Source organism: Protopterus annectens, chromosome 2.part1, assembly GCF_019279795.1.
Source record: "Protopterus annectens isolate FY-2018-M chromosome 2.part1, PAN1.0, whole genome shotgun sequence".
NCBI classification, from domain to species: Eukaryota; Metazoa; Chordata; order Ceratodontiformes; family Protopteridae; genus Protopterus; species Protopterus annectens.
The window spans coordinates 1,228,168,281-1,228,193,213 of NC_056729.1; the positions used below are offsets into that span (position 1 = coordinate 1,228,168,281).

The 24,933-nt window shown below is 44.3% G+C and overlaps 1 protein-coding gene across 2 annotated transcripts in view; it reads left to right on the forward strand.

Moving 5' to 3' along the window:
* FKBP1B (FKBP prolyl isomerase 1B) overlaps positions 1–24,933 on the forward strand; it is a 455,033-nt gene that overhangs the window by 416,472 nt on the left and 13,628 nt on the right. For both annotated transcript variants that reach the window (XM_044062757.1, XM_044062756.1), the window contains exon 3: positions 6,947–7,059. In XM_044062757.1, the coding sequence (XP_043918692.1) occupies positions 6,947–7,059 (113 nt within the window). The remainder of the gene's footprint in view (positions 1–6,946; positions 7,060–24,933) is intronic.

Consider the following 24,933-nt stretch of genomic DNA (forward strand, 5'->3'; position numbering starts at 1 on the left):
TGGTTTTGATTCATTGGAAGCCTCATGTTAGAGCAGCTGTCACAGGGTCTGTAATACGTAGGCATGCTTGGCTTAAAGAACAAGCCTTACCAGAACATGTCAAAGCAAAGTTATTGGATGCTCCATTGCAGAAAGATGTGTTATTTGGTGTCAAAGCAGAGGCAGTTTTAAAGAAAATGGAAGAAAAGGCAAAATCTATGCAAACAGTTAAAGATTTCTGACAGGTACAACCTCCTCGTTTCAGCAGAAACTGGCCATCAAAAAACTGGTCCTTTCCTGCATCAGACAGACCCTAAAGAGGTAGGTACAGACACCCAAGGGGCAGAGGCCAGTCACAAGGTTCTTTCAGGCCTAGACAATGGCAAACAACATCTCAGAGGGGGAGACGAAAGATCTCAACCCTTCAGGAAACAAACACAACGACTTCCCTCTTCGCCTGCCAAGCAAAATTGCCCTGGCAGCACCTTTGGGAGGAAAACTGGCTTTATTTCCACAAAATTGGCGCATCATAACAAAGGACAAATGGGTTACGGATATTATTACCCGAGGCTACAGATTTCATTTCCACACTTTACCACGGATGAGAGGCATGCCAAATCTGCCTCCAAACCAATGGGCAGAGGCACAAACGCAAATTTCTCATGGATATAAAAGCAATTCAAAAGGTACCTACAAAGGAGCAAGGTCAAGGTTTTTACTCCAGACTATTTCTTGTCCCAAGAAAGGACAAAGCCTGGAGGCCCATTTTAGACCTCTCAATTCTAAACACATACCTGGAGGTACCCAAATTCAAAATGCTCACACTTGAGCAGCTTCTTCCCGTGCTGGGCAAGGAGTCTTGGCTGGTAACGTTGGACCTCAGAGGCATACCTGCATACCCTATCAGACAAGATTGCAGAAGATACCTCAGATTTTTGGCAGGTACAACGCATTATCAATTCTCTGCATTGCCCTTTGGCTTATCTACTGCGCCCGGAGTATTTACGAAATGCCTGGCATCAGTAATTGCATATTGCAGACGAGGAATACAGATTTACCCATATCTGGACGACTGCCTGATCCAAGCGGACAGCAAGGACATTCTTTTACAGCATCTGGCATTTGTAATAAAGCTGCTCGGTTGCCTAGGGTACACAGTAAACAAAAAGAAGTCAAAGCTAATACCCTCGCAACAAATAATATTCCTGGGTGCCAGCTTAAATACAACGGCCCAGATGGCTTATCTCACGCCAGACAAACAGTTGACTCAATACTTCAAAAAGATGGCAACTTTTACCCAGCTCACTGCAAGGAAAATCCTGCAGGCATTGGGGTTCATGGCATCCTGCATTCAACTACTCCCATATGCAAAGCTGCATATGAGGAAATTACAATGGTACCTGAAAAGTGTATGGTCTCAACACAGGCACAGCCTCGAATCAAGTATACCTCTCATTCCATGCCTTCAAAAAGAGTTCCTATGGTGGGCTCAAGCATGTCAAATAAACAAGGGTCTTCCTTTCATCTTACCTCCAGCAAATCAAACTATGACAACAGATTCTTCAGACTACGCCTGGGGAGCACACATGGCAGGACAAGTGCATACAGAGCAAATGGTCTGCAAAACAAATGCATCTTCACATCAACCAAAAGGAGATGCTGGCTGTGCAAAATACACTGACAGCCTTCAAGGACCTATTGCATCCAGGACAACTGCTAATAAGGACAGACAGCACCACAGTGATGTGGTACATAAACAAACAGGGAGGAACACACTCCTACCCTTTATGCAGACAGGCAATGACCTTGTGGAACACAGCATTGAACTACCAAGTACAACTGCAAGCACAATTCCTGCCAGGAAAGGAAAACATATTGGTAGACAAATTAAGCAGAAATATGGCAGATCCTCACGAGTGGAGACTACACCCACAAGTATTTTCAATGATAACTCCGGTGGGGATGTCCAGACAGATCTATTTGCCTCCCCCAACAATTGCCAACTACAGAAATTTTGCACAAGGACTTCTCACTCCCTAGCCTGGAAAGTGGACCCCCTATCATTCAGTTGGACAGCATTGACAGTCTATGCCTTCCCACTACTACCTCTATTGACCAAGGTATTGAAAGTCAGATCAGATAGACCACAAATGATCCTCATTGCTCCGGACTGGCCACGCCAGCACTGGCACCCATTACTAAGGAACTTGACTCACAGCCCTCCATGGATCTTGCCTTAATTCCCACTACTGCTGACTCAGAAAAACTCTGATACTTCACAGCCAGCTCAGAACTTTAAATTTAGCTGCATGGAGAATACCTTGAATTATCAATCAACACTTCTCTCAAAGGACGTCCAGAATGTCATTTTGAGGGCAGAAGGCCCAGCACCAGAAAAACTTACTCAGACAAATGGAAAAGATTTTGTGCATGGAACCAGGCTAAAGGCCAAAATCCTTGGATACCCAACATTCCTCAAATACTGCAATACTTAACTGAGATGCTACACCAAGGCCTTTCATTCTCATCCATTAAGATCCATGCTTCAGCCATTTCAGATCAATATAATACGGATCCACCAATTTTCTCACACCCATTACTAAGGCAGTTTCTCAGAGGGGCTAAGAATATAAGACCCCCCAGAAAACCCCCAACGCCAGCTTGGGACCTGAACTTCGTTTTAGAAAAAATAACACTGCCTCCTTTCGAACCAGCATTCTCAGCAGAACTACAATACTTGTCTTGGAAAACAGCTTTGTTGCTGGCAATTACCTCGGCACGCAGGGTCTCAGAACTACAGGCAGTTATGGCAGTGGAACCTTTCATCATTTTCCATCAGGACAGGGTCTCTTTACGAACTTAACCCTACCTTTATGCCAAAGGTAGTATCCACTGTGGCTTTGAATCAGACCATTCATGTACCCACCTTTTATCCAAACCCCCAGAATAAAGGAGAAAGACTCCTTCACTCTTCGGACATTCACAGACAGCTACGTTACTATTTAGATAAGACAAAGACCTTCAGAAAAACTGACCAACTCTTTGTATCCTATGCTGCAGGTTCAGAAGGAAAGTCTATTTCAAAACGGACCATCTCCAAATGGATAGCACATTGTGTACCCGCTTTTGCTACTTGCACCATGGCAAAGCAGTGCCTGTTAATATTAGGACCCATTCTACCAGGGCTACAGCAACCTCAGCAGCCTTTCTCAGGGGGTTTCCAACCAAGGACATTCTGGAGCTACTTGGAGTTCAGTGCACACCTTTACCAAGCACTACCACCTTCCATTATACTCAAAAACCAGAGCTGGTTTTGCCACTGCAGTACTGCAGGGCATCCTAGCTTCGCCTATCCCAGTTTAGTACCAGCCACCCATCCATAGCTTTGGGATTCAACCCAAGTGTGATGACTGCAGCAGTATAACACGATGAACATAGTACAGTTTTGTACCTACCATAAATGTAGATGTTAGAGTGTATATACTGCTGCAGTCCAGGTTACCCTCCCACCATCCCCTCTACATACCAAGGTGTTAGTTCTAGCTCCATGGACATCAATCAATTGGATGCATGTCTATATGGTGTATTTGCTAACAGCTAGTACTATTGTTTATCTACTAAGGTATTTTTGCATAGCTATTGTATTGCCTTCCTAGTTGGGGGCACCTGACGTCTGGGGCAAGAAAAACTGAAGAAAAAAGCATCGGCTGCCTCTTATACCCCTGTCACACTGACATCAGGGAAGAAGCGACGACAACCGACGCCGGACCAAGACTTTGGGATTCTGCCAACTGCGGGACCGCCTGACGACAAGATAACCCAAGTGTGATGACTGCAGCAGTATATACACTCTAACATCTACATTTATGGTAGGTACAAAACTGTACTTTTCTTATACTCTCCTTCCTCATTGCTTAATCTGTGTAGGCAGTGCTTACCCCCGCACATACGCACTTAAACATGGTTACTTGTGCTTACTTATGCTTACTACTGCTCATTTGTGCTTAAACCTGCTTACTAGTGTCTTATTCATTATGACACTGATATCACGTGCATTTCTTGCAGTGCTCCAGTTCATAAATGTGTTTAGTGGGTTTTGCAACAAACCTATTGGTTATAACGTACTTTGCCATATAAAATAGACTGTGCTGTAGTGGGACTCGAACCAGGAATGCCTGCTTGTTAGGCGAATGCTCTGCCCACTACACTAGTGCTGTGCTGCTTCATTTGCATATATCTTCCTTGTTATCCTCTTCAGCCTTTTAAGCTGCTTTAACCGTAGCTAAGTGATGTGCACACCTATTGTTAGCTGTACTCGGATTTTTAAATATAATAAATACTCTGGTTTCTTCATTTCATTTTAATTACTGTTGCTGTTATACACATGGGGGACTGTTGGTAGGGATATGTGTACACCTATGAGCGACCACTTTCTGCTGTTCTACATTGCAGGGGCGTGTTTATTCTGAGAGCTCTGCTCTCAGACACACCCACTGCACTCTTACATGCTCCGTGTAAGGCTAGGGGCTCGGGCAGCGCACCTTCATTAATATGCATGGCGCACTGCTGTCCTGCTCCTAAACGGGCACTTCCTTGCAGGACTAAGTTAGTCCTGCACGGAAGATTAGTGAATCCAGGGTCATATTTTTAATTAATCCTATTTTTGAAGCTGTTAAGACATATTGTCAGACAGAGGATCTGGAAGTATTTGCTTTTCACTTCAATGGGTATCACGGGGCTTCTTTTGAAAAGTTCTGCACCACTTCAATGAGTAGCTGCTGCACATTTGCACACAAGCGAATCACCAAAACGTCAAAATCTTTGTCCAAAGAGCTGGGTAAGCCATCATTATAGAGCTAAAGTAGTTTAGATCGTTCCACCCCTGGCTGTTCATATCTGGTATCTCTCTGGTTTATATGCAAAATGCACTGTTTTTGTAAGTAGATGTATGCTGCCTTTTTTCAAAATGCTGTTCAATTTCCCAGTTCCATCCTCTTTTAATTCATGTTACACTTGCCACTTTTTTCCAAACATTGTTATTGACTTGACATAGGCAAATTTACATTCATATAACGGTAATCAAACTAATTAGAATAAACATTATACTTCATATATAACCAAAGCGACATTACATAAATTATTCAATTCCTGCCTTTTTTTAAACAAACATCTTTATTAAACCATCGCTTACTACATAAGGCAGTCCTACATTTATATAAATGAAAACAAACCACACCGACACAACCCTAGTTGCAAACATTTTACATCACAGACTGTACTGACAAATTACTAGTGCAGACGTTATACATCACTTATTTACCCAGTCTTTCTCAGTCAAACTGAAATCTTAGCTCATGTCCTGCCTCCTTTTAAACCTCATTCCTCCCTTGTATGTATTATTCCCACAATTCCCATTTTTTCCTATGTAGTTTGATTCTACCCTTTTATAAAGATTTCAATTCCAAGTTGTTTTATCTGTTACTATATTTGCTACTTCCAGTATAATTGGTTTAGAGTTTTGATTTCCATTTTCTAGTAGTTGCTTTTTTGTCAGCCGCCATTATTAGACACAGCAAGGCCTTACCATGTCTAGGCAATTCTGATTCAGTATCATAACTCAGAAAAATCATCTCCCTCGTCAGACCAATCTGCCCACCCAGCATCTCTGACCTTAAGTCTGCCAATTCACCGTACTCCCAGAAATACTTGTTCACTGTTGAAACGACCTTACTTAACAACAGATTGTTCTTCAGCCATTAATAACATAAAAATGTAGTACTTGGGTTTTCCTCTTAACGATTTTGAACTGTGTTTATTGCCATATTTTTGGATTGAATATCTAGCTTGCATCCCTGAATTACAACACATTTGTTGACTTATTGTTTAGGTGTAAAGAATATTACTGTAATATCTGTGCATTATTGGTAATGTAAAATTACAGAACAAAATTCAAACAAGTAAATACAGCAGAGGTCTGTGGTACAGGCTCTTACGGGAAAGAGTTTCCCTTCAGGAAAAAATCTGCCTGTTAGGTTTAAATTACCAGATCATTTTGTTTTGATTCCCGACATCCTTAAATCTGTATAACTGGTACAATAAACTGTCACTTGGATGCTGGCTTTTGGGAGACGCCTCGGACATTGTTGATATTTCAGGGGCTGTCTTAATGCCTTCTCGCGATTACTTGAAATCACCTGCAGCTGCTAAAGTTCCTAGGGGTCTTTAATCCATGGGGGTGGGGGGTATTATCAATGAATGGAAACGAAGGAATGAAAAATATGAAGGGAAATAGATTTATAATAAGTTTATTTAAATTACTTTGAATATTTTATAGAAAATTGTCTTAAGTTCCATTAATAATGCTGACTCCAAAGAATAATTGGAAAGTTTAACATTAATCTGGGGTCTTTCTCAAAAATGTAAGTCTGCAGAGGTGCCACTGTTTGTTGGGTTTCATTGACATGAATGGTATATAACTTTGCTGACTATAACCAGTGTAGCCTTTCTTTTTGATCTGCTACTGTTATTTGTGTTTGCTTGCACATATTATGTGCTTGTATTTTAGTGCATGCCAGACTGTGTGCTGTGTTGATGTACTTCAGTTTTATTCCTGTTTTCCTAGTTGGGAGCTAGCATCATTTTTTTTTGCATTATTCACTAAAGCTACTGTTGTGAACTGAAGTGACCCTGTAAAGCATAGGTCCAGCAAGCACTTTGAAGTGTACAGCTTACCAGAGAATATAATGTTGAACTGGTTGTAACTATGTGATAAAATGTTTATACTAACGCAGCTTTCATACAGAATTAAATTTTATAAAGTTACTAAGTAACTATGTTAAAATGATTGACACTGACACAGATTTAATGCAGAATTACATTTGTGAAGTTTTTCATAGAAGGCTGATATAAGAAAACTAATGCTGTCATACTTACTGGTTCTCTTTTAAAACAACAATTGTTTTTGCAGGAATGCTGCAGAATGGGAAGAAGTTTGATTCATCAAGAGACAGAAACAAGCCTTTCAAATTCAAAATTGGCAAATCAGAAGTAATTAAAGGCTGGGAGGATGGAATTGCACAGGTATGAGAGCATGGGAGTAGTACACGAGTCCTGCTATATTAAAGTATTTTTATAAATACAGAGTCAAACGTAGCTAGGTTCCCAGCACACTAATTACTACAAAAACTTGGAGTATGGCACTAAAAATTGTATTTTCCATGGAAACCAAGTTGCCTAGTGTATTTGCTTTACAAACCATAGCCTGATCCGAAGAAAATGGAATATTCTAATGGAATGATAAGTGTTTGAATGAAAAGTAGAGATTTTAATTTGTAGTTATTGAGCTTAAATATTTTGTTTACTAATTGTTTTATTAGTATTCGTTTATGTGATGGTGCAACAGCTTATAACCATGAATAGAGACGACAGTAAAATCTCAGTATTAATTTACCATTTCACGTTTTTGTGTGCGATTCCCAGCCATCCTGCATTGTAATGGATGTCTTTTAACATTTTCTGGAGCCACTGTAAAATTTGCATCCCATATCTATTAAATTGAAAAACTGCTGGTTAGGCTGGGAAGATGAAACATGTTTAAACTTTCTTTTCCTAATGAAAATATGTATTCTGTTATGCTGAAGAATGCATGAAATATGTATTGGTAAAAAAAAAAAAAAGTCTTATTTTGCAGTGAGTGACTAGTATTAAGGGGTCTGCCTTTTATCCTGTATCCCTCTTGCTTAGTGGGCAGTTCTCTTAGTGTACTTTTAAGTTGTATTTCTCATTTTAAGAGACCGAAGATTATTAAATAAAAATGCAGGTCTCTACCTTGTCTTAGTAGCCCACCTTTTTCCCTCCCTTTTTGTATTTGTTGTTTGCCCCCATGCCTGCTGACCATCAGATCACCCCTGTCAAACTTGAGCTTCATTTTTGAAACTGTTCGAGGGGTGTCAAATGCAGTACATCATTCCTTTTAACGCATGCGTCTGTTCTAATGCTGTTTATACTTGCTAATAGCATATTCATTTGTTTCCAGAATGTTTCAGTAGTGTTTTCAATGCTTGTATAGTCCAATTAATGTCTCATTTACCTGTTCCATTGTTAATGGTGATTGGATTGGTCTGTGTAACTATTCTAACTCTCTCCGTTTAGCTGTCACCGTCGTACCCCCAAAATTGGGTACAAAGCAAAAAAATAGGGAAAAAGGCTACAAATTAGACACTAAATATTGGTATGATTAATGTAGAGTTTCGCAAAAAATATGTAAATTTTAGAAGGGATAGAGCAAACTTTTGAGCCAGAATTAGAGGTGTTCTTTCATATTCTGGACATATTAAGAGGTGTCAGCTTCAGTGCGTCTGTCTATTTTTGACTTGGCCTTTCATGATTCTGAGCAATTCTGTAGTCCCTGCTAACCATTTTACATGCATCAAGTGTCAGAGTAATGCAACTCCATTAGTGTCCTACCTCAGAGCCACTTCTGGCAAAACAAGTAGTAACTGAAGCAACGGTGTACTGGCAAAGGCGTACTGGGGTGTAAAGGTTGTTTCACCCCACTCCCAGGTCTGACCTCTCCACTTCATACTTCACTTCTACCTTAACCCTCCTGCCACCCACTGGCCGCCTGGATTTAAGACTATTCCAGATTAGTTTCAGGAATGTATGCTGCTGTTATGTATCTTCATATATATTACATTACATTTTTATAAAAAAAAAAAAAAAAGTTTGGTCTACTTCTATTTTGCCTGTCTTGTACTTTTTGTGAGGTGCTGTAGATAACACCAGGCAGACCGTGCTACTCTGAAGTAAGCTATCTGAAACATAAAACCTGGTAAAAATCATCTGACTCGTCATTTTACAGCTCTCCCCTCCTGTGCCAGTGTCTTCAAATGCCAGGAATTGTGGGACAGTTATTTCCACAGGGATGGGTTTGATGGTTGTGTGGAGACTGGAAGGTTAAAAATAGCATGAAGATTTTCTAAACTCTATTATACATTCTCATCTTGTATTGCTCATTTCTTTTTTCATGAGCTTCCAGTCACCTCCTTCACCTGCTTTTTTTGTTGCCCAGTTAATTCTCATACCTTGTCACAATTGGTTGTTTTCTATAAAGCCACTTAAATTCGTGGAAGAAACCGTTTTAGTAATAATGTCAGCAGTGTGTCCAAAACACCCTACTGCAATCACTGTTATTCTCCTCATTTTGTTAAGGACTGTAAAACAGTTTTAATACATGCAGTACTCTTGAATCAAACTATTTTTCCTCTTGTAGTCAAGCTAAAATCATTTGATCCAGATCTGTAACTGTCTACACTGCACACACATTTCTCTGGGATTATTTTGCTAAATTTGCGACTGCAGCAAGCGTTTCTGTAACATACTATTGAGCTAGTAACATTCTGTCACAAGGTTTGGTGATCAGAAGTTACTTTGACATCCATTGTATCTTCCCATTTTTGTTTACTTATCCAGTGTTTGTTTTCTTACTAGCTGAAGCTGACTGTTCCACAGTTATTTTTAGAAACTATATTGCAGTAATTAGCATCCAATGATGAGCCCTACATCAGCAAGATGTTCTTTCCTCTCTAACCGTTGTTATCGTTGGTAAACTTTCAAGTACCATTGTTGGTACGGCCTTTCCTCCCTTATCCTTCTAGTATTTTTTCAATACCGTAGTTGGTATTGTTTCTCCTGTTTAACCTGTTTTAACCTTTATTCATGTGTTTCCCTTTTCTTCTCTACCAGTGTATTGTTATATTTGTGATTTTAAGCATTGTATTTCTTGTAAGGGCAAGTTACCTAGCAGTAATTATCATGATGACTGTGTATACTGTTTGGTAGTGGCCCACCTTTCGCTGCAGCCGCCATGTGACATTTGCCAGAGCTTCAGCCAATGCACTCTTAATGAGAGCAAAAATAAACTCATTCTGAAAGGGTTACTCGAGTCTCCCTTTTCAGAGGCCATTTCTGCAATGGAGATCTCAACCACTCCTTTTAAGGACAAAAAGAGATCCCACTCTTATTTCCCAGGCTTGCTCTGATCACCTGAAGGTGAAGAAGGAACAAAGGTCCCAAAGTTATCTTCGGAGCATAAGTCAGCCTCCTCGGCTCAGTCTTAGGCTCCGACCATCTCAAAACCATAGATACTGGCGCCCGTTTCGGCACACGTCCTGCCTCCGGCACCGATCATAGACCTTACTACGCCTGTTCTAACTTCAGCACCTGTAGCCACTTCGGCTCAGGGCACACCTTCGACTACTCCATTAGTTTCCATTTTGGAATCTACCGTTTTGACACTTCGGCACAGAGCATTGTACCAACTTCACTAGATTTGACCACTTTACTTCTGGTCTCGAAACAAGAGACTTAAGTGTTGGCAAACCTTGCACTACGGACCCGATACTCCCCCTCTATAGATCTGTTTATGGGCCAAGTGTACAGCCCATTCCTCAAACGTCTTGACTCTCCATCTGGGGTATCCACTGGATCCACCAGGGGCCTTTTGGAACATGATGTGGTGTGACTTGTAGACCAGCTGTTGTTAGCCAGGGGGATTCCTTCACTTTCTGAGACCCATCCACTGCAGGACTTGGGTTACTTTATCCATGGACTCCATCTTACACTCCTCCTTCGACCATCTCTGTTCCAAAGCCTTCTGCTCTGATATCTTTCTTGGAACCCATCACCTCAGTGCTTAGTGCACCTCACTCCGGCTCAGAGTTTGTCCCTTTGGTCTTCGGTTCCCGTTGAACCGGTCCTTCCTCAGTCTGGGGATTGGGGGATAGGCATGTTGGCCCAGGGTACGGAGCCGCCACTCTCCTCGGTTCCATCCTCTTCGACAATGGCCGCATCCGCGCCGATCCTGCTTGAGGCTCCATCCGTGGGGGCGGGTTTGTCAGAGCAGGGTGTGACCCCAGTCCCAGGGTTGTCTTTCTCGGTTCAGGGCTCCCATCCCACTTTGGGCTGACATGCCTTCTGCATGATGGAGAGGGCTGTTGCTTCTGGCAACACTCCTTTGATGTCGGAACCCCAGTTTTCACCCCCTGAGCTACAGCTGTCAGAGACCACCCCCCTGGGACACCGGGCATAAAAGCCGCAGGACACCCCTGTTCAGGGTACTCACTCTTCCAAGTCCTCAGAGACCCCCACTGAGGAGCCCCTTTGAAAGAAGACATGCAAGAGGAAGCACTTGGACTCGCCCGAGGAGTCCTTACCAGAAGACATGGATTACAGTGATGAAGGGTCTCCATGGTCACCTCCTGATGTCTCTTGTGGAGACATCCTGGAGATGTTAAAGCAGAGAGGTGACTGGAAGCCCTCCAACCTTTTGTCTGAGGAGTCCATTTTCCTGCGGGCTTTTCGTGCCCAGACTTCTACCTCTTGGGTGACCCCGCCTGCCAATGAGCTCGTCGTGCAGCACGTTTGGAAGAACCATGATTCCATTGAGGTGATCCCTCGGAGACCAGACAAAATTCTTTCCGCTCCTGAGGCGAACCCACACTGGTCCAAAGATTTACCAGTTTATGCTATGGTGGCTATGGTGGCGGTGGTGGCCATGAGAAAGGACTTGGCTGAGGAAAGTCCCACTGTCCACCCGCCCAGCAGGGAGTCCCGGGTGGTGGACAGACTTAGGAAGCGTGTTTTTGCATCAGGAAACTTTGCTATACGGTCCCTGAATTATTTGGCACATTTTACGAGGCTCCAGAGGGACTTTATCTCCAAACTCTCTGGGACGCTCGCAGGACAGTTGTCTGAGGTCAGGGACAAAGTGGCCTTGCAGCTCGCAACCCTGGAATCGATATCCAACTCGTCCATGAGGTTGCTGTCACATGCAACCAAAGGGGCAGGTAGAGCAGCGATGTTCGGGCATTATGAGGCGTCATGCGTGGGTGCACACTTGTAACCTAGCGGAGCCCTTCAAGTCTTCCTTTCTGAATGCTCCCATCGAAGCTTCATCGCTTTTTGGCTCCAAAGTGAAGGACATGCTAGCCAGGTGTGAGCGAGATGGAAAAACCCTGTCTGTCATAGGCTTACCGTTTTCTAACCCTCAACGTACCTTTTTGGTGCCAAAAAAAGACAGGACTGGAGACCCATTTTGGACCTCAGCAACTTAAACAAGTCTGTCACCCAAACCAAATTCCAGATGGTCACGGTTCAGTCCATTCTCCCCTTTTTAAGGGAAGGTGATTGGATGTGCTCTATAGATCTCCGGGAGACGTATAACCACATCAAGATGGACAAATGCTCCAGGAGTCTGCTTCGCTTCTGGCTAGGAGCCAGTCATTATCAATTCCGTGCCCTGCCATTCGGTCTCTCTACAGCCCCCAGAGTGTTTGAAATGCATGGTAGTGGTAAGAGCTCACTTGAGACTAAAAGGATTCTGGATGTTTCCATATCTGGATGACTGGCTCCTTACCGCCCCCACCGAGCATCTTCTGGTAACAGCACTAAATTATACTCTCTCTGGCAAAATTGTTGGAAATAATGGCACATTGGGAGAAATCAAACCTTGTCCCTACACAACAGAATTCTTTGGTGCAGTGTTTAATACTCAGTCCTGTCTGGTACCACTCCCAGTTCAGCCTCCCATCGATTGAGTCTTCAACTCATGGTGATTTATTTATTTATTTACATTTGTTTACCGGGAAATTCCGACTGGACATAGGTCCTTTTTCATCGGAGGCCCAGGGAGAAAAGCTCCACAGAATGACATGTTAGATGGTAAACAATAACAATCAAGGTGTGTATACAGTAGAGGTGGTCATGACATGGAGAAATAACAGGAGCAAATTCGGTACAATTAAATAGTAAGCTGTAATTACAAACCTTGAGAAATAAGAAGTGGAACACAGTGCTACAAATTTTCTAAACAGTAACTAGATAACAGTAATAATAGACTAAATGATAACTAAATTATGGAAGGATAAACAAGCCGTGAGTAATCTTCAGTTCAGTTTTACAATGATAGAGAGGATACGCTATCTAAATCTGGGAAAGGAGAGAAGGGGTGAGGGGGGAGGGGATAATATCTAAATCTGGGAAAGGAGAGAAGGGTTGGGGGGTTATTAGTCTGGGTTTGGACAAGGACAATGCCAGTGTGAATTTAGGTGAGATTAGGTGCTGTCTTGAAAAGACTGCAGGAAGGGAAGAGTTGTTATGGTAGTGGGAAGGTTGTTCCAGAGCTTGGATGCAGTGCAGGAAAATAGTGCATCACCTGCTGAGTTTTTGGCTTTGGTGACCTGGAGTAGATTTTTGTTGCATGAGCGTAGTAGTCTAGAAGAGTGGTAAGGTTAGAGAATTGTATGGAGCGATGTGATTCGGAGAGGGTGGTCTACTAGTTTATGAGCAAAGGTGAGTTGAGTTTGGTGTAGGAGTTGTGCAAGTTCAAGCCAGTCACCATCTCTAAGGGGGAGACTGGTGGCTGCTATAGGTGGCTCCAGTGGCAAATTTTGCAGTTTTATTGTAGCAGGCTTTGAGTTTGTGTAGGTCTGACTTAAGATTTTTTAAGTATGGGTGATGCTTAGAGTAGGGTGGAGATTAGTTGGGAATTGGTAATAGAGATTCTTGCTGGTTTGGTGAGGTATTGGCGGCTTCTATATAAGGCACCCAGTTTTCTGTGAACTTTTTTTTATTTTTGGTGATATGTGGGTGTCAAATTTGAGATGGTCAATCTGTACGCCAAGTAGTTTTGTGTGGACTGATGGTGAAATGGAGGTATTATCCTTGGCTTGAATAGTGAAGTGTGGGGTGTTTGGGGTAGATTTGGAGGATTGGAAGATGAGGAATTTGGTTTTATTTGGATTGAGGAGAAGCTGGGCATTAGCCAGCTTTCCACTGAAGAGAAAGATTCTTGGGTGATCTGTTGGAGTTTTGTTAGAGTTGGGGCTGAGCAGATGAGGGTGGAATCATCTGCATGCTGTATGAGGGGAGGCATGTTTGGTGGCAGTGTGCAGGTTGTTGATGAAAAAGGAGAAAAGTAGGGGGCCAAGGATGGAGCCTTAAAGTAGGGGGCCAAGGATGGAGCCTTGGGGAACCCCAAGAGTAACAGGTAGGTGAGGGGATAGATTGTCCCAGATGACGGATTGCTGGCGGCCTTTTCGATAACTGTGGAACCAGTTTGTGGCTGGTGTGGAGAAAGAGAGGTTGGATAGAGCAGAGAGTAGTAGATTGTGTGACACAATGTTCAGAGGCTTTAGATAGCTCCAGAAATACAGCAGAGGAGAGGAGGCCATTGTTTTTGTGGTGGAGGATAGTGTTGGTGAAGGAGAAGAGAGCAGTTGTCGTGCTGTGGTGTGGTCTGAAACCGTGCTGGGTATTGGAGAGGAGGTTATTGTTAAGGAGGAATTTGGAGACCTGTGAGTTGATGCATTTTTCGAGTATATTGGGGGGGGGGGTGGCGATGGGGCGGTAGTTGGAGAGGTCAGTGGAGGGGGCCACCTTTTGTGGAGGGGAATGATGTGTGATATTTTCCATAGCGTGGGTACATAGGATTCAGATATGGGGTGGTTGATTAATATGGAAATAGGATAAGCTAAGCTAGGACATCAGGTGCTATCTTTAGGTATTCAGCAGGCAGGTAGTCTGCTGCTAGTTTTGTAGGTTTTAGTTTTGTCAGGAGTTTTTATGTAGAAGGTGGGTACTGTGGAGCAAAAGAAGGTAGGGAGGGGTGGTTTTGGGTTGGATGAGAGGGGAATTAGTGTAGGGAAGTGTTTTTTGTTAGGGATAGAATGGATTCTGTGAAGTGTTTATTGAAGGAATCTGCAGTGCTACTGGTGGAGAGAGGGGTGGTTGGTAGGGGGGGGGGTACTTATTTTTCCTGGGCAGGGTATAGATTTAATTGTGGACCAGAATTGCTTGGGGGTTGTTTGGGAGGAGTTTACGGACGTCTGATAGAAAAGGGCTTTGTCTGCTTTTATTTTGACCTTGTTATGTAGTTCAAGGAAGAGTTGCCTATCTGAGGGTTATGTGCCAGCGTTGTCATGATGTTCTTCATGTTTCACTGTTGCAGTCATCACATTTGGGTTATCTGCTTGCAGTAGCCCTCAAGTCGGCCTGATTGTCAAAGTCTTGGGTCCTGCGTTGGTTGCTGTCTCATCTTCCGTGACGTCAGGTAGTCAGGGGTATAAAGCATGCAGCCGACACCATTACATCAGTCTTTCTTGCCGTGTGGTGCCCGAAGCAGAAGGAGTTTGCGGAGTCGGCTGACTCCTGAAATTCTCGTTTTCGAGTTTCAGAACCGAAGTCTTTGAGTACCCTGTTGGGGAAACTTTTTCTTGCTCTAAACCAATCTCAGTAAAAGTCAACGATTTGTATTTTTTGTGGAAAGCAAATACCTCACAAAAAGATTTTCATTTGTACTGTATTCCTTGCCTAGACCCTGACCGCGATGTACCTTGTCAGTTTTGTGCCTTATTTAAGCAATAAACTATTCGTCATTGGTATATTTACGCTTCTAAATATTTTGGTACTCTGTTCAATTATCCAGATTTGTCTTTTGTAAGCCATCCGACTACCGACAAAACGCAAAGATAAAGACAGACAGGCCGCCTAGGTCCAAAGCTGCCAACAACGCTTCTCCTAAGCCAATTGCCACTTTTGGTACTCAGTGAGGTGCTTTCACAGCCCCTGATACCTGCTACTTCAGATTCTCAGGCCTCTACTGAGACCCATTCAGCAGCGAGATGCTTCAGCTGTAGAGCCTGCGGATGTCTCTACCTTGGATTGGTCCGGAGCCACTGTGCAGGCACCGTCTTCTGAGGGTGTATTCAGGCCTACTGACTTGCATATTAAACAGATGCCATCTTCTTCTTCAAGGCCTAAAACTCTAACTATGCCTAGAAAACCGACGCCCAGACCGCATGGTCAGGCCTCCATGCCTAAAAAAACAAATGATAAGAATGGCTGAAGACCTTATTACTTTAATCAGGGGAAGCCAACTTTCCCCTTCTAAGAGATGTAGGACTGAATTTGCTTATGATACTTCTGACTAGGATTCTGAAATTTCTGTTTCCTCTGATGACCAGTATTTACCCTTCTCTACCTATGAGGAGTCTGATGCAGAGGACTCTATTCCCTCTGCTTCACCCCGAGGATTTCTCTTTTGGTGAAACCCTGCATACTCTTAGGGAGCACTTTTGCTGGGAAAGCCAGGATTACTCTGATTCTAAAAAGCGGCTTAGAGATTTCTTACTCCTGCCCCAACACAGGCCTTTAGCTATCCCTCCTGTACTAGACATTGTTGATGCCTTTTCGGAATCTAGCTTGGCCCCTGACTCTTTACCTCCTGCTCCCAGAAAACCAGATAGATATTACAGGGTTCCTGACTCTCTCAAGTTCCTTTTTAAAAATCCTACTGTGGATCCTGAGACCATTTCACAGGAACCCAAAAGGCTACTACTGCCAAAAATCCTACCCCCTCTGATAGAGACTCCAGGGCGCTGGATAGATGGGGTAAGAAAGTATACACTTCTGCAACTTTGGCCATTAGGGCCTTAAACTGCCAGTTTCATATGTTAAAGTATCAGCAGCATATTATTGGATTGCTTAAACAGAAAATTATGTTGATTCCTGACTGTGCTGAAAATAAGGATTTACAGGATTTAATGCATTCTGCTGAACCGGTTGGAAAGCATATTTTGTAATGTGGTTTTGATTCACTAGAGGCATCTTGCAGGGATGCTGTCACTGGGTCTGTACTTAGAAGGCATGCTTGGCTTAAGGAGCAATCTTTGCCAGATCATGTTAAAGCTAAATTGCTGGATGCTCCCTTAAATCAGGACCGCCTGTTCAGCAACAAGGCAGAAGTAGTTCCTAAAAGAGATGGAGGAAAAAGCTAAAGTTATGCAAACTGTTAAAGATTTCTTACAAGTACAGCCTCCAAGATTTAGTAGGCATTAGCCCTCTAAAAATTGGTCGTGTCCTGCCTCTTCCAGGCCTTCAGTCCAAACCCAGAACCAGCAGAACACCCAGGCTTCAGTCCCAGGGTACGCACAGGACTAAGCAGTGGGGGCTCCCACTTCCAAATCAGGGAGTAGTAAGACCCCTCCCTGTGGTAAACTGTCTCAATGACTTAACTTTAAAACTTCCAAGCACTTCTCAACTGATTGCTCCTTTAGGGGGAAAGATTGCTCTGCAGGCAAAAAACTGGGAACTCATTACCCAGGACAAATGGGTTTTAAATATAGTTTCCCAAGGATACAGATTTCACTTCCCCACGTTACCAACCCCAAATGGTTGGCCAGATCTACCCCCAAATCAGTGGGCAGAGGCTCAAAATCAAGTACTCTCTCTCTCGAGCATAAAGGCTATTCAGATTGTACCAGAAGAGGAAAAGAGACAAGGTTTCCACTCAAGACTTTTCCTGGTACCCAGAAAAGACAACTCATGGCATCCTATCCTGGACCTTTCCATCTAAAACACCTTTTTGGTGATTCCAAAATTCAAGATGCTAACTCGTCACCAGTTACTTCCTATGCTAGGCAAAGATGCCTGGTTGGCAACACTGGATTTAAAGGAAGCCTACCTGCACATCCCAATCGGGGAATCCAGCAGAAGATACGTACACTTCAAAGCAGACTACATACACCATCAGTTCTCTGCACTGCCCTTTGGCTTATCTACTGCGCCCAGGCACAAAATGCCTAGCTCCAGTCATTGCATTTTGCAGGCAAAGAAATATCCAAATATACCCATACCGGGACGATTGTCTAATTCAGGCATAAAGCCAGGACATACCTTTGAATCATCTGGCATTTGTACAAAAGGTGCTAACTTGTCTGGGGTGCACCATAAACAAAAAGAAATCACATCTCGTACCCTGTCAACAAATTATATTTCTGGGAGCACGCTTGAACACAACTTTCCAGATGGCTTTCCTCACGCCAGAGAAACAAATTCATTTGACAACTTTCTTCAAACTAATGGCCACAAAAACCCTACTACCTGCAAGACAAATACTGCAAGCCTTGTGGTTCATGGCCTCCTACATTCTACTAATTCCATATGCAAGACTGCATATGAGGAAAGTACAATGGTATCTAAAAAGCCTATGGTGTCAACATTCTCAGGATCTAGAAGCAATGATTCCTATCATACCTTGCCTTCGGTTAGTTCTTGTGGCGGGCAGAGGCCTGCCACCAAAACAAGGGACTACCATTCACTCTACCCCCTGCCGCCAAAACCCTAACAACAGATGCATCAGACTATGCATGGGGGGCTCACCTGGCAGGGAAGTGCATTCAAGGCAAATGGAACCAAGTCAAATGCACCTGCTTATCAATCAAAAAGAAATGTTAGCTGTACATAATGCTCTGACAGCCTTCAAGGACCACATTCTTCCAGGACAATTAATGGTAGATGGACAACACCACTGTTATGTGGTACATAAACAAGCAGGGGGGGTACCCATTCTTACCCCCTCTGCAGACTAGCCATGGCTCTGTGGAACACAGCCTTGAGCTACCAAGTGCATGTACAGGCTTAATTCCTGCAAGGAAAACTAAATACACTGGCAGACGAACTAAGCAGAAATGTCATGGACCCACACGAGTGGAAACTGGAACTAAAGACTTTCAACATGTTGGTAAACAAATCGGGGAGCCCAGATATAGACCTGTTTACCTCCCCCCAGAACTACCAATTGTACAAATTCTGCTTAGGGACTCCCCACAAACAAGCTTGGAAAGTGGATGGTTTGTCCTTCGGCTGGAAAAATCAGTTTGTCTTTCCTCCTCTGCCTCTCCTCTCCAAAGTATTACTAAAGATCAAACAGGACAAACCAGGGATGATACTGATTGCACCAGACTGGCCACACCAACACTGGGTACCCCCTCTTGCTCAGTTTGTCACTGCTGACTCCATGACACCTGCCTCAGACCCCTACCCTGTTGCCACAGCAGGAGAGCCAGATTCTGCACCCTCAGCGTCAAACCCTGAACCTGGCAGCTTGGCTAATTACCATCCCTCAGTAAACAAGTGTTTGATGTAATTTTGGAGGCAAGGAGGCCTAGTACTAGAAAATCATATGCTGAAAAATGGAAAAGATTCTGTGCCTGGAACCAACCTCAAGGGATAGGCACAGCAGCACCTAATTTACCTCAAATTCTTCAATACTTAACTGAGATACTTCACAAGGGCCTTTCTTTCTCCTCCATCAAAATTCACGCCTCTGCCATTTCAGCTCATTACAACACAGAACCACCTCTCTTCTCTCATCCACTGCTCATGCAGTTCCTCAGAGGGGCCAAAAACTTAAGACCACCCAGGAGAGCCCCAACTCCAGCCTGGGACCTTAACTTTGTATTGGAAAAACTCACTCTTCCTCCTTTTGAGCCAGCTGCAAGTGCAGAGTTAGAATTCCTTTCTTGGAAAACAGCCTTTCCTTTTGGCAATTACTTCAGCCAGAAGTGTATCTGAATTACAAGCCCTTATGACAGTGGAGCCTTTCATCATCTTTCATGCGGACATGGTGTCCCTCAGGACCAATCCCTCCATGCCCAAGGTGGTATCCAGTGTGGCTCTTAATCTGTTCTGCCAACCTTCTGTTCTAATCCACAGAACAAAGGGGAACGGATACTGCACTCCTTAGATGTGCACAGACAATTTACTTGGACAGGACTAAACCTCAAAGGAAACCTGAACTGCTGGTGGAATTTGCTGCAGGGGCAGAGGGGAAGGCTATTTCAAAGCAAACCATTTCTAAATGGATAGGCCATTGCATTAATTTCTGCTATAAGCACCATGGAAAACCTATTCCACAGAGGATTGGACTCCATTTAACCAGGGCTGCATCTACCTTTACAGGCTTTCTCAGAGGTGTCCCTACCAGGGACAACCTAGAAGCTGCTACCTGGAGGTTCTGTGCATACTTTCACCAAGCATTACCATTTACCAATTTTCTCTAAATCCAGAGATGGCTTTGCCACTGCAGTCTTGCAGGGCCTTATAGCTGGTCCTAATGCTATCTAAATTCCTCCTCCCATCCTTAGTTTTGGGAATCTACCCAAATGTGATGACTGCAACAGTGAAACATGAAGAACATAATACAGTTATGTACACTTACTATAAATGTAGATTTTCGAGTGTATTCACTGTTGCAGTCCTGGTTACCCTCCCTCCAGCCCCCTGACTTCTTTTGACTATACCTCTTCTCTCCCTTACTATGCTTAAAAGCTTTTTGGTGTATTTGCTTTTTTGTTGGAGGTATAACCTTGTATATGTATATATTTAATTGCTTCCCATTAGGGGGGCACCTGACATGTGGGGCAAGAAAAACTGATGTAATGGCTTCGGCTGCATGCTTTATACGCCTGACTACCTGACGTCACTGAAGGTGAGACAGCAACCGACGCAGGACCCAAGGCTTTGATAATCAGGCCGACTGAGGGCTACTGCAAGCAGATAACCTAAATGTGATGACTGCAACAGTGAATACACTCTAACATCTACATTTATGGTAAGTGTACACAACTGTACTTTTTATCCCTGGTTTTCATAAGGCCCTTGGTGGTGTTTTGCAGCCCAGGGGAAGTTCTTAGTTCTGATTTTGGTGTTTCTCTGGGGGGCATGGGAGTTAAGGATTTTGAGGAAGATACCGTTAAAGAAATGGACTTTTTCTGCTTTGCTGTGTGATTCTCTCACAAACAACAGTTTCTGCAAGGGAAGTTCTTCAGGCCCTAGGTTCTATGGCAGTGTCTGTTCCAATAGTGCCTCTAGCAAAGCTACACATGCTGATTCTGCAATGGCTGCTTTTGTGTCAGTGGTTCTCGGACTATCACCCCCTCAGTTATCGGATTCAAATAACCAACTCCTGCAAACAGGACCTGCTTTGGATGAGGCCAGACGTGCAGCTTTGGAGTCGTCCATTTCAATCTCCTCAGCCCACAGCCATTGTGACCACAGGTGCTTCCTTGATCAGGTGAGGGGCCATTTCCAGGGAAAGACTGCCCAAGGCACATGGTCCACCTCAGAGGCCCACCTGCATATTAATGTTCTGGAACTGAGAGCTGTGCTGTTAGCATTGCAAGCCTTCCATTCGGCTCTCTCTTCCGGGGCAATTGCAGTTCAGTCAGACAATATGCCAGTGGTCTGGTATATCAACACAAGCAAGGAGGAGCCAAGTCCTATCCCCTATGTCGAGAAGCCACGAGAATTTGCCAGTGGGCGATAGCTTCCAACCACTTTCTAATAGCAGTGTAGCTCCCGGACAGCTGCAATGTGATTTTGGACAAGCTGAGCAGATGCAGCATCATGCCTTACGAGTGGACCCTCAACCCCAAGGTGGCATTATAGGTTCATAGTTTGGTACTAGGTATCGGCCCTAAGGCCTACGCAAGCATAGCCATAACAATTCCCTGGAAATTTCTTCCCACAATATTTACTTCTCTGGGCCCCTGTCTATGTGAATTTCCTATCTCCCATCCAGTCATCAAGGTTCCTTTTGAAGAGGGCCAATGAGGCGCTCTGCTTGACATGTATGGGCAGTCTATTCCAGAGTATGGAGAGTCTCTCGGTCAGGAACCTATCCATCCAGCATGTTTTGTTCATTGTGATGATAAGGTTTAGATCCCTGGAGCGTGTGGCTCTGAGGGATTGGGATTTCTTTAAGTGGAGCATGTCCAAAAGCTCAGGGTTTGCCATGGCCTTGTATGTTAAGCAGAGATCACCTCTGAGTAGACGATATGCCACAGAGTATAGCTGGAGTTTTTTTAGATGGTCGGCATATGGCATCTGATTTAGGCCTGTGATTCTTTTAGTGAGGTATTTCTGTGGCCTTTCCAGCTGTTGCAGATGTCTTGAGAGGTACATACCAAATGGGGAATTATACTCTATAATGGGTCTAATGAGGGATGAGTACAGTGGGACAATGACCTCTTTTTTTCTGGATGGAAAGCCCTTAGTGATGAGGTGTGCCACATAGAAGTATTTCCCGCCTGTTGTGGCGATGTGGTTATCGAAAGTGAGACCACTGTCCACTTGTGTCCCCAAGTCTGTTATCACACTTTCGATGTTTAGTGTCCTGCCACCTATGTGGTAGTTCATGGGTGCATGTTTTTTTCCAAAGGGGATAACTCTACATTTCTTGGTATTAAGCTTGAGCCCATGGCTCTGGCACGAGGCATCTGTTTCTGTAAGGCCCTTTTGTAGAATATCCACATCCTTTGGGGATTCAATAATGGCTCCCAGTTTGCAGTCATCTGCAAACTTTGTTAGCCAGAGTCCCTTAGTGTTGGCCTGTACTTCAGAGAAGTAGATGCCAAACAAGAGTGGTCCCAGGACTGAACCCTGAGGTACTCCACTTGTCAATTGTCTGGAGATGGATTTGGAGTGGGCTACTTTTACAGTCTGGGTTCTGTCAGTAAGCCAGTTGACAACCCATCGAGTGACATAGGGATTTATGCCCAGCTTAGTAAGTTTATCTATGATTCCAGAGTGGGGGATGGTGTCGAAGGCCTTGGCGAGGTCCAGATAGGCTGTGTGGACCGCCTTACCCTCGTCCACAGCTCTGGAGACAGATTAGAAGTCAGTCAGATTCAGGAGACAAGATCGGCCCTTCACAAACCCATACTGGGTGGGGTCCAGTGTTTGAAGGTTGCCAATGTCTTTGTTTATAAGTTCCATGCCCTTGCAGATCAGCAATCTTCAGTCACTGGGGCCAGCCTCCCCATCAAACACAAAGTCCAGCAGCTATTTCACCCTACTTCCACTGGAAGGGGAGTCACCGAGGGACGCTGTGATCCATGATTGGCCCACGGGACGTCTTTACACTTATCCTCCCATCCCTCTGATCCCACAACTTCTGAAAAAAGCTCTTTGGTAGAGATGCAAGGTGATCCTCATAGCCCTATTCTGGCCTCGACAAGTTTGGATGTCCTTCAAGGATGCATCTGCAGTCATCACATATGGGTTGTCCTGCCTCAGGCAGCCCTTCGGTCGGCCGGATTCCAAAGTCTGGGTCCGTCGTCGGCTGATGTCACCTCCTCCCTGACGTCAGAGCGCCTGGGGTATAAAAACGTCAGCAGACGCCATCTTCCTCAGTCTTTCTGGTACCCGAAGCAGAAGCAGTTCGCAAGTGCCGGTCGGCCAGCTCCTGTAATTCAGCTATCCGAAGACTTCAAAAGCTAAGTACCCCATTGGGGACTCTTTCTTGCCTCAGCCGATGTCAGATAAAGTTAATAATTGTTTAACTTGTGGGAAACAAATACCTCATAAGGATTTCCACTCTTACTGCCTCCCCTGCTTAGGCCCAGACCACGATGTCTCGGCCTGTTCAGCCTGCGCTTCCTTCAACCGACGCACTCTTAGACGTCGGTCGGAGTTCGCAGAGGAGTTTTTTGGGGCTAGTTTTTCATATAAAATGCCGTCGGAAACCCCAACTTCACATTTAACTAAGAAACGGAAAGACAAGGACCGACACATGCGGGCCACGGTTTCTGCTGAAACCGCGGCTAGGCCTACCGCAAGTGTCTCTGTCTCGGCTGATACAGAGTCCTTGGAGCTTCCGAACCCTGAAACAGTACAACCGACACCTCGGACCCGGAGGCTCCTACCGAGTCGGTTACAGAATTGCCTTCAGAAACTGGTGTTTTGGAATCTTCCGACACCATACCTCTAGACAAAGCTGCACCAGCACGTGGTGCAGCCAGGCCTCCTGCATCCATGTCCATTAAGGCCTTCACCAGGGCTAAAGCTGCTAAACACACTAAAGCCATGCCTCCCAGGGTTATTCCTCAGGGACCCTCTTCTAGTTCACAGATTTTAACCTTAGCAGAGGACCTTATCTCTTTAATCAGGGGCTCTCAGCCCCATCCGGACAGGGGCTCCCAACCTCCTCTAGACAAAAGGCCCAGGGTAGATCCCCCTGATCCCCTATCCTCAGAGGAGGCCTCTGATGGCTCGGATCACTCGGACTACCAGGAGGAGGCTTATTCGGCCTACGAGGATTCGAATGCAGAGTAATCTATCCCCTCAGCCTCCCCTCCTGAAGAGCTCTCCTTTGGGGAGACCCTTCACTCTGAGAGAGCATTTCAAATGGCAGGGCCAGGAATATTCTGATTCCAGGAAAAGACTAAGAACTTTTCTTCATTTACCTCAGCATAGACCTTTGGCTATTCCTCCTGTTTTAAATGTCATTGATGATGTGTATTCTGACTCTAGTATGACCCCTGACACTCTGCCTCCGGCTCCTGTTAAGCCCGATAGGTATTAGAGGGTCCCGGACTCCCATAATTTTCTTTACAAGGCCCACTCTGCTGATCCTGAAACTATTTCCCAGGGCCCTAAAAGGGTTGCAGCTGTTACTACTAAGAACCCACTCCCCTCTGCAAAGGAGTCCAGGGCTTTAGAGAGGTGGGGTAAAAAAGTGTATACTTCTGCCACTCTTGCCATGAGGGCATTAAATTGTCAATTTCATATGATACAGTACAAGAGTATTTGTTAGAAGAAATGCATAAGAAACTGTCTTCTACTGAACCCCATGACCGCAAATCCCTTCAGGATCTGGTACATAACCAGCAGGTTAGCAACCATTTCTTGCAGTGTGGTTATGATGCATTGGAAGCTTCATGTAGGTCAGCAATGACAGGTGTTGTCATACATAGGCATGCTTGGCTGAAGGAACAATCTCTGCCAGACCATGTTAAAGCTAAGCTTTTGGATGCTCCACTGGAAAAACAAAAGTTATTTGGTTCCACTGCTCAAGAAGTCCTAAAGAAATTTGAGGAAAAGGCAAAATCTGTACAAACAGTTAAGGATTTTCTTCAAGTCCAACCTCCAAGAATTGGTCCTTTCCGGACACAGAAAGATTTCAAAGAGGCAGGTTCAGGCGTGCCAGAGGTAGAGGGCAAGCTAGGGGCTCCTACAGAGGCCGTCAATGGCAGCCTCCAATCCAGACAGGCAGTTCAGGACCTGCAACTGCTGCACAAGGACAAACTCAATGACTTTGCTTTGACTCCGCCA